The 10,551-nt window shown below is 47.0% G+C and overlaps 1 protein-coding gene across 1 annotated transcript; it reads right to left on the bottom strand.

Moving 5' to 3' along the window:
* Nucleotides 1–295: 295 nt before the first annotated feature.
* Nucleotides 296–5,491, bottom strand: LOC112873633 (QWRF motif-containing protein 2). Its single transcript, XM_025936643.1, has 6 exons — nucleotides 3,804–5,491; nucleotides 2,307–2,426; nucleotides 2,077–2,193; nucleotides 1,908–1,997; nucleotides 881–988; nucleotides 296–789 (listed from the first exon to the last, which is right to left on the bottom strand). The coding sequence occupies exons 1-6, from the start codon at nucleotides 4,959–4,961 to the stop codon at nucleotides 721–723; spliced, it is 1,662 nt and encodes a 553-aa protein (XP_025792428.1). The 5' UTR covers nucleotides 4,962–5,491; the 3' UTR covers nucleotides 296–720.
* Nucleotides 5,492–10,551: the final 5,060 nt, after the last annotated feature.

Here is a 10,551-nt window from a genome sequence, read left to right as displayed (position 1 = left end):
CAAACGGACGCCCACTGGACCTTTCATTCTTCACGTATTTGAATATGATGATCCCCCGGTCTCTAAAAATACTGAGATGCCATTTCTTCTAAAGAAATTTTCGATCAAGTTTCATCACCTTGTTGCATCCCAGCAGGATCAGCATACCACAGCACAACACGATACCAACACCGCAACACAAGTCTGATGGTCATTGCAGCAAGCAAACCTTTACAGAGCTAAGGATTATATATTTCCACTCTTTCAGGAATCAGGATGCATCAAAGCAGATACCATTGACGCCATGAGCAGCAAGTCAGGATAAACAACCTCCGTGTTAATTTTGCCATGAAAAACACCCTGTATCAAGCCAACAAAATATCTCCCTTTCACAATACAAACACTCATCACCACTCGAGCACTCCACACGCAAGAGTAAGCACGCAAACGACAAGCTTTTTTCATATCTACAGGAAGCTTATCTTTGGGTCAAGGCTAGGGATTTCTGTATACACCAACTGCAGCGACTGCAGGTAAAGGGGGGGCCGCTTCTATGGGTTGATATGCACTCAAAAAATTACATGAATCAGCTACACTCGGTGAGGTCGATCGAGCAGATTAGGACACGCTTCACACCCAACAAATGGTTACAGCATTTTATTACCTGTAGCACAGTCTCTGGTGAGAAAAGGCGAGGCCGTGTGATGTTAGTGACCACCCAAAGTGGCGAGGCAAACTGATCTACAACTGTGCCGGGCTCTGCTTTTGGTTTCGTTGTAGCATGTGAGCTTGCAAACTACACTTTTTGACCTGTTTTCCAAAACAAACAATTAACAAGGTGAGCCAAATAAAATTGAATAACAGTAGAATTGAGTAAAGAGGTCATAGAAGATCTTCTTACATGTATTGCTGCAACCGTGGACAAGAGATCCTTCGATTGGTCCAACAACATTTGTTCTTGTGTGGCAAGTTTGGCAAGCTCAGACACTACAGAGCTTGTTCCTTCAACCTGAAGATGAATAGATATATCATTCAGAGATTTCCACAGAAAATAGACACCAATCATGCGAATGCATGTCCATGTAGGATTAAATTCTATGTGAAACTGAGTTCATGGCGCAATAAGTCGAATTGCTAACAGAATAGGCAACCAATTGAAAAAGTTCACCATGGGATGCTATAGTGTCAATGCAAAACTTGCATCTCTCTCACTACAACCACAGGAGTGCAGTCCAATATAGCTAAAGATTTCAAGATACTACTTGTCCAGTGGGTAGCCAATGTAAGCTAACTATTTAGACAGAAAAAAATAACATCATATTTGAACATGTCTACGAAAATGTTCCTGTTTCCATTAAATCTACGTGGAAAATCGTTCACTTAGAGCAATTTCCACGTTGCTGTCCTGTTTTTTGTTTGCTGAAAATAGCAACACCACCCTTATCTAATTTGAAATTGTTAAACTTCAGAAGGTACGGCATAGACAAAGATCTGGAGTTACAGTCCATATCAAGATAATAAACGAATTAGAATATTTGACGCAGCTATGTTACATCTGCAGAGAAGAAACAACACTGGCTATTGAAAACAGAGGACACCAAGCAGCACGGTTACAAAACATATCTTCAAAAACATTTTTCTCGTACTTATTTTATACAGCAGAGCCATAACATTTGTAATAAAATACTAATTTCTGTTTGAATGCATATTGTGTGGGAGCTTTCAGCACCGGGTACGCCCTTTTTTTTTCTGTTTGAACATATAGCCATCCACCAGGATGGAGGCATGGAGCATATATAATTTATCCGGAAGCATCTTCCAATTTGGGATTGACGATTTTTTGTTATTGGTATATCATGCTAAAAAGAAGATCCAATGGGGGAAATATGAACTCAAACTCTGTAGGAAGATAGGGTATATATACACACCTTAGACAGCAAATTACATATCGAGGATGTCATTGTGTGCATTACATCCACAGCTGAGTTAACAGCTTCCTTGACACCTTGCACATCAGCCTGCACACAGATAGGCGACCATTAGTTTGTGCATATCATATCAAGCCACATAGCAAGATCTTATTAGACAATTGCCAACCTTTGCACCATCAACAACCGGAAGACGAAGAGTACTAGCCTTCAGTGCTTTGATTGCTGCTGATAAAGCACTTGAATGGTGTTTTTCTATATGAGACCAGTCCTCTAGATATGACATCTGCACATGTCAAATGGTATAGATACATTAGCTATACAAAGTGAATCAGCAACAAGAAGTCATAGTGCAAGCCACATAAACACTTAAAACAGCAACTATATCGTATCACTTACCTGACCCCTAAGGATAGCAAATAGCTTGAGTTTTTGTTTCTGAAGTTGGAGTCTGCATCTTTTGGAACTGACATTGTCACGTAATCTCGATATTTCTTTCCATGCGCTGTGAAGGGTTTTCTGAATAAGAGGGAAATAAGAAACTTTAGTTCAAAACGTTTGACCCTTTCCTGTTTCTCTTTCACAGCACTATCATATTCTTTTTAACATGTTTTGACCAGGACTAGTTGTATATTTGAAGTCTGTGCACTGCAATGAGAAAAAAAATCCACATATCTTAGTTGAGTTCTTTTATACTTTTATATAACTGTGTTTCACCACAAGACTTGAACAACAATTCAATCTAGCAAATATTTGAGTCATAAGCACACTGTGCACCGGGGGTTTGAGGTGAGTAGACTTGCATAGATTTAGTCAATGTACTGCAAAGCACCATAGTAAGACTCAGATCATGCAAGTATTCACAAGACATGCGTCACAAAAAGATTGCTGGGTTGCGTCATGGATGGTGCCATTAATACCAGCATTATTAAATTGCTGCACAAGATCTTTTCTTTTATTCCGGAGACAAGTTATCAAGATAATTGCCAAATGTTTGTATCAACAATAGCATGGGCCGGCACATGAAATGAAACTTGCAAATTTTGACTTGGCGTAATCTCATCCCACCTACTGATGGCTTCCCTACCATTTCATAACCTAGCGGTAATGGGGAGCACCAAACAATCAACTATGTACTAATGGCAAATCAAAGTGACACTTATCCACGTTTGGGTTCACATAAGCAAATAAAGAGGAAAGGTGTGGATATGACCAGATATTGCATTTTCCATATACTTGATACAATCTAAGTCTAGAGGTATATACTAAATCTATGTATATTTAGATGGCACATAATTTACAGTTTCTTGCCAAAAATACAAAGGTGCCAAATTTTATCCCTGCTATTTCCATGAACGACAAATTGCAAGAGCTTGTGCGTGATAGCTCTCACCATCTACGGTTGCCAAAATCTATTCTTGGCAAACCAATGAGCAAGCTATTGGTAACTCCTTTGTTCCCTTTTAGTGCAGACTTGCAACATAATTCATCCAAATTTTCCAATGCAATAACCGTAAGCAGTATCAAGCAAGGCTCAGTCTTAGTGGTCCACAACCATCAACTTTCTTCTCAGGCTCCTACAGCCTTCTATAACCCACGGTACTAAAGGAGGAAAATACAGAAAATTTGCATTGTTTGTTGTTGCCAATCTTATCCATGTGATGTATTGAATACTATATCCTAAGAAATCATACAAGAAAGCACCCAAACTAACAAATAAAAAACAGAATGTTAGATTGCAGATCATAGATACCTTGGATGTCTCACAGATTTGCAACATTTAAGCCCCAAATCACACAACACTGAATTTGTTGACTAGTACTAGAACACTAGATGTGGGATAAACAAAATGAAATGCATGGGTAAACCTAACACCAATATCAAAGTTTGATTTACCTCAGCAGTGAAGCTCTGCACCAGAAGTGACGCGTCTGTCCGTGCATTGATGCACCGCCACTGCAAATGCCGATTGTCCAGCAGCCGCAACCTGTGTGCCTCTTCGATTCTGTTTTCCCCCTTCTTCGCCCTCCTGACCTCTGCAGCAAAGCTGATGATAGATGGCGCATTTGCTGGAGCTTGCATCGCATGCCCATTTGGTGATGCCTCCCCACCACGCCCTCTTGATGGGCTGGCGACGCCCCTGCTTCCACGGCATGGAGATGGGGACCGGCCTGGCAGCCTCGGCGACATTGGACTGTCTGAGAACGACCTCCGACCAGAAGAAGGTAGCGGTAGCCCAGGCTCCGGAAGGCGGCGCAGGCGGCTGTTGGTTTCCTGCCAGAACCTCGCCGGCACGCTGATGCCGCGGCGCGGGGGATCACCAGCGCCCGAGTTGCTACCAGACGAGACGCTGTCGGTGTCGGAGGACGCGGACAGGTCTGGAGCGGCTGCAGCTGCCGGGTCGGACGGGGAAAGCGATGTGGTGGAGTCGAAGGCCATGGAGCGGCGAAGCAGGTGAACGGCGGCGAGGATGGAGTCCTTGCGGTCGAGGCTGCAGTCGAGGCTGCGCGCGAGCGGGTCCGACGCCTTGGGCTTGGCCGCGGGCCATCGGCCCTGCGGCCGCGCGTTCTCGGCCTCCGGCACGGAGGATACGCTCTTCCGGCGCTCCGGCGTGGGCCCGCGCCGCGCGGCGGGTGAGGACGGCGACGAGGCCCGCGGCGCGCGCGACGTCTTGTAGAAGAAGGACTCCCCCTGGAACGACACCGAGAGGCTCCGCATCGTGGTCGCGGTAGCCGTCGCCGCCGCGGCCGCGGCCGCTGCCGACCGGGTGGTGGTGGGCGACGTAGATTGCTGTGGGGGCGGAGTGGACGCTCGGGTGCGCTGCGCCGACAGGGAGCGCCGGGACGAGGACGAGGAAGACGACGACGTGGAGGAAGACGTGGAGGAGGTCGGGGACGCGGCGGCGGCGGACAGGTACCTGGAGGAGACGGGCTTGTTGGAGCGCGAGTTCCTCCGCGCGGCGGCGGAGTTGGGCTTGTCGAGCGCCGGCGTGAGCGGGGGGCGGGCGGGGTGGGCCGGATCTGGCGCGGTGGCCGCCGCCGCGGCAGCCACCATGCCGTGCCGGTGCCGCGGCAGGTGAGGAGGGAGATCTGGTTACGCGCGGCGGCCCCGCGGCAATGCAGGTCCCCGGGGCTCCAGATTCGCCGCCCCCGCTCCCGCTCCCGCTTGGGCCTCCGCTCCAGCAGGCGGCGGCGGGCGCCCTCCGGATCGACGCGCCTGCGAGGACGAGGGAGCAGCAGCGAACTGGTGCGTGAGGCAGTGTTACAGTTTGAGGTAGAGGAGAGGCAGGGGAGGAGTGAAGTGGGGATTTTGTTTCTAGTTTTTTTTTGCAGTTGTTTTACTCGTTTTTGTATCTTGCTTTGGTTTGGGGATCTTTGCTTGGGCAGCTTGCAGCTCTGCTGCTGATTCTTCTGGCCTTGCGGCTGTGTGGGTGTGCGTGTCCTCCCATCCTCCGGTGTGCCCATGACGCTGTCCCAGGGGAGGGTGAGACGCCGGTGTAACCTTTTCTCCCTCTCTTTTTTTATTTTTCGCTTTTTCGGAAAATGATTATGAAAATATTTGTACTGGATGAGACTGACAGTGCCAGTTTTGGAAGACAGCTCCTCGGTGGGGTAGCATGTGAAAAAACATGAATTTGGTCACAAGGGTTGTTGAAGAAAGAAACAGATCTTTCTTGAGTTGGCAGCTGTAGGAATTGACAAAGGGTAGTACATATTTAGAAGTGAACAAAAAAAAACATGAAACAGTTGTTTTTATCTGACCAATTTATTACTACTTAGGCTCGAAAAGGACACGTGTGCAGATGTTGGAAGCAAGATAGCGAATGTAGATTCCCCAACTTCTCTATCTTACTGTTTTAGCTATTATAACGAGAGTTTAAGAAGATGCAAATTTGACTGGAGAGAATTGCAATTGTGAAAAATAATTTAATCTACTAGAGATATCAGGGAAGATGGTGTATGAAACTAAGGAGAAAAATAGTCGAAACAAAAAGAAATATATAAAAAATTAAGTCCAAAGGAATTATAAATTAAAAAAATGTAGTTTGCTTTCGGCTATGAACGACAGGTATTACGGGAGCTGGAGAGCTTGGGTGGGTTAGCTAAGTTGCCGTCATCTACCAGTACCGTACCGGCACCCTTAGTTTAGAGCGCTATTCAAGTGTAAACGGACACTTGTCCAGGTTTACATTGTTATAGTTGGTGTTTGTTCATGTACCTGTACCAATATGAATTGGTGCCAAATTTGTTTTGCCCCATGTACTCGATCAGTTCGTTATTGCAGTCTTGCAGTGATCTCAACCTAATTCATTAATCTTTTGCGAGGGAACAAACAAACATAATTTAAGGATTTAAAATAAAGAAATGAAGTCTCAAATCATGTTTGAAATTCTCTACAAAAGAAGAAACAAAAGACACAGTATATTCACCCTCCATTTTAGAGCTCGTATCTCACTACTATCGCGAAGCGTGGCTGAAGGTGCAAAAATTGATGCAAGCGCTCCTTTTTTATGTAGAAAAGCTTTACCTAACATTTTTTTTTGGGAAAATATGTAGCTCCAAGATAACGCTATAGATATGAAAATTAAACTTCTTGTAAGCATCAAAAAGGCAATTTTTCCATCCACCATCCGCTGCACGATTCTAACCGAATAGTGGACTGATTAGCGAGCTGGATTTATGGTTGGACGCTCCGATCGAAGGGGATCGCGATTGATCGATGGCGATGACACGAGTCCACCTCATGCCATGGCTTGCACCGCATGCGCTATGTGGTCTGGTCCTGATGGCTACCTGCGATCTCAATTCCTGAGTCTCAGTTTACTTAGATTAAACGTCACAATTATTGAGTGTATATGTATTCATTAATCACAACCCGACCTTTCCTTGATGGATGAACCACCGGAACTACCCTTTTAACAAAAAAGATTTGGTGTACAGCATGTGTCGTATAAAAACGACACGAAAATTTTCCTTTTCTTTTCTGAACAAGAAGATGGCCTAGCTACAACAAGACTGGCTTGGAACATATGGCCAGGCATGATAATCTAGAGTGTAGTACAACTCCTCTCTTTTTTTCGCAAATGATAAAAGCCGTGGATGGCATACAAAAAGCAAACATGGGAAATAAAGCTGGCCTTAAGTTAAAAAAAAAAAACTAAAGATGGCCTTTTAGGCAAGTTTTCTTGTTGGAACTTTTGTACTGAATCTCCAAAATTCTTAGATGGGTGTACTAGAGGATCTCTTAAATATAGGCAATAACTAATTTTAAATTGTCAGGTCCTTTGCAATATGATTGCTTATGTGACCCATGAGAAAGATCAGTACAAAAAAGTCAGCATATTACCACACACACCACTCACCAGTTAGTTGCTTTCTTCACGATTAAAAAGTTGCTATCACCACGGTTACAATAATTGTGATAGTTCTGCTGGAGTATGTATAAAAAGAAAATAAATTCACAAAGTTAATTGGTTTATTCTTAAGCAAACCATAAGCATCAACCATTAATTCTATGGAGTACTCCGTAAATGTAACAGAGCCCAAGCGCTTCATTTGCTACGCATAATAACGTCATTTTCGCCCCTTTCTTGGGTTTTAGGTAAACGGTGCCTTTTAGCAACGGCTTGGGAATACGCTTTGCAGTGTTAGCTCGCTCCAATAATCCCTCCGTTATGCGTGGCCGGATCTTGGCTATAGTGTTCACGCTAAGGAGTCGTGCTCAGACGGGCACTTTCTTTTCCTAATTGCATGCTTGCTTAGGATCTAACCTTCCTAATGTGGCTGCTTTTCTTGAGAGTGTCTTGTGAGGTCCAGCAGGCGCCACTAGGGGGCCTAGTAAAAAGGAAGTCAATTCGTAGGAGACTGGCCTGTCGAGCAACAGTGATTCGGAAGGGTGTTTTGGTCCATTGTCCAAAAAGATGATCATGTCATGATGTGTGTGTGTGTGAGAGAGAGAGAGAGGTCATGAAAGATCTTAAATTTAACTATCTATATCAACGAAGCTCCCTCGAACACTACTGGCCTAGAGGAAGAAGGAAATGAGAACCATTTTGACTCTCTGTGAGGTGTGTACCGATGTCGTTTGCTTTGTCTTTGACTTTTTTCCTTAAAAAAAATCGTTACTTTTGTCCAATATAAATTGCACTCAGCTACTGGTGACACCGTGGCACGTACAAACATTGACTTGGTTTGTATTTCTAAACTTGTAGTGCTCATCAAGTGGGTGTTTTAGAGCACACACAACAAGCACATCGGTTTTATCTCCGGGAACCGCAAGGCAGATCACATGGCCGAGGCCTAAACGTCAATCACATGCCAATTTCTTGACCAAACCATGAGCTCCAAGCCGATCGGCCGCGATGTAAAATATGGAGCATACATTTATCGCACAGCCATGTGACTTGCCCGGCAGATCGACTTGTTTCCATCACACTATCATATCTATAGTAACAAAAAAAAAGGGGGCACGTACTAGCACTACACATTATTGCATCGTAGGAATATGGGCACAGAAGAAGTACTATATTTAGAGGCTGCCTGGCTAAGCTAGCCATGGACCCAACGGAATTCCCGGTGCCTCATCGAAGAAGAAGAAGAAGAAGAAGAAGAAGAAGAAGAAGAAGAAGAAGAAGAAGAAGAAGAAGAAGAAGAAGAAGAAGATCGCTGGCCATTTCGCCCAGCTTCATGAAAACCGTTATGATGACCACCATCCTGTCCCCATGACCAAAATGCGTTCGGCAGCAGCCACTATGTCGCCATTTCCATGAGACTATTCTGATGGCACGTACTGCTAGTCTGCTGCTGCTACTAGTTCCTGATGGTAACTTTTGTGTACCAGACTATCAGCGTATATTATGACAAAACGACCCGACAAAAAGATGAAGGCGGCAAGCAGGTGCAGCTGGACAAACACAGCTCACCCAACTCGTTCGGCAACACCCCCTGGCGTGGTCACTCGCGTACACTGGCAGGCCAGGACGGGCCGGTCCTGCGCGGTGTGTCGTCGAAGCAAGCGGCCGGCCTCGAGCTCGCGTTGCGTTGGCACCTGCAATGCCAGCGACGCGACGCGAACGGCGGCAACCCGCGAGGGACGGCCAGGCCTGGTGTCCCAAGGCCTGGCCGTTAATCGCTGCGTCCTCGTCGTCGTAACTAATCACGGGCGTGCAGTTGTACCCAAAGAGGTCAGCTCGGGGCGCCGTTGCTCTCCCGTTTACCATGTGATGCTGGTGCGTGCGTGCCGTGGGCCCGGCTCCGGTCCTACCGAACCTGCACTGGCAGGCGATCGACACGCTTCGATCAGGGGCCGGGGTAGCGTACGTGTCACCATCTCCCGCCCGGGTTCCCTACGCTTAGTTACGCTAGGCGTGTTTGCAAGTCAAAAGAAGAGGAAAAAAAAGCTCGAGAGGCATCACCAGAAGTGTATCTCCATCGGTCGCACGCTGCTTTGCGTCCTACGCTAGCTATCCGTGACGATAAGTATCTTTACTAATTCGTAGGTGCACACACCACGCTTGCTTCAATCAACGACTAAAGTTTGTGAGATTATTCCCTAGTTAAATACCACCGACGCTACTGTACGTGTCATGTACAGCGGGTATTCAAAAGTGTTCGGCAAGGTGGCGTGTGTCTCTGCACACTGTGCGAGCTTTGAAGGAAACATGGTCGCCGGAAAGCTAGGTAGCCCAACGTACAGTGCCATACGTGTTCAGCACCTACTGGCTACCGCTCGGGCGCGTGGGCTTGGCTGTTCGTTAGGCCGGCCGGCCGGCCGGCACGCCTAAACGCGGAGGCAGGTGGTTGCTCGGCAAGTCGGCGTCACCAAGGTCAACGGGGCCGTCCTCCAACTCGCCTCCCCCGGCGTTGCCACCGTTGGAGCCGAAAGCTCACGACGCCCGTGCCCGTGCGCCCGCGCGCGGCACCCGCGGCGAGGCTGTAAAGCGGACGCGCCAGCACGCCGCGCAGTGCTCGCAGCTCTCGCACGAGACCCGGCAGTCCGGCACAGCGCAAAGCACCCACGCCGCAGCCACACGGTGGCCGCTTTTTTTTTCCGGCGATCTTATCCGGAACTGTTCGCGGTAAGACTGTTCCATCGGGCCGCCCGGCGAGGCGGGCGGTTCCACCTCCGCGTCGTCCGCGACACGAACGGCCACGCCGCCCATGGTCCCCGCCGCGGCCGGCCGGGCTCCCGCGCCAGCGCTTGTCGGATGCAAAAGCTGCCGCCGCTGGCGCTGTAAAGCTACGGGGCCTCTAGATGGCATTAAGAATCCTCGTCTTTCGAGGGGAAATCGCCAGCTCTGTCTGAGCTCTCCACGGATCAGGGATCACAGACCAACTATGGCCCTGTTCGTTTCCTACCCTCTAAACTTTAGACCCATCACATCAAAGAGAATCTTGCTATTTAGAAGTATTAAATAAAATCTGTTTATAAAACTTTTTGCACAGCTGGGTGCTAATTCGCGAGACAAATTTAATGAGCCTAATTAATCCATAATCTGTCACAGTGATGCTACAGTAATCATCCGCTAATCATGGACTAATATACCTCATTAGATTCGTCTCGCGAATTAGCACTGGGGTTCTGCAATTAGTTTTGTAATTAGACTTTATTTAATACTTCTAAATGATAAGATTCTCTTTGATGT

This window comes from Panicum hallii, chromosome 9 (genome assembly GCF_002211085.1).
Source record: "Panicum hallii strain FIL2 chromosome 9, PHallii_v3.1, whole genome shotgun sequence".
NCBI lineage: Eukaryota > Viridiplantae > Streptophyta > Magnoliopsida > Poales > Poaceae > Panicum > Panicum hallii.
This window is presented reverse-complemented; position numbering and strand designations above follow the sequence as displayed.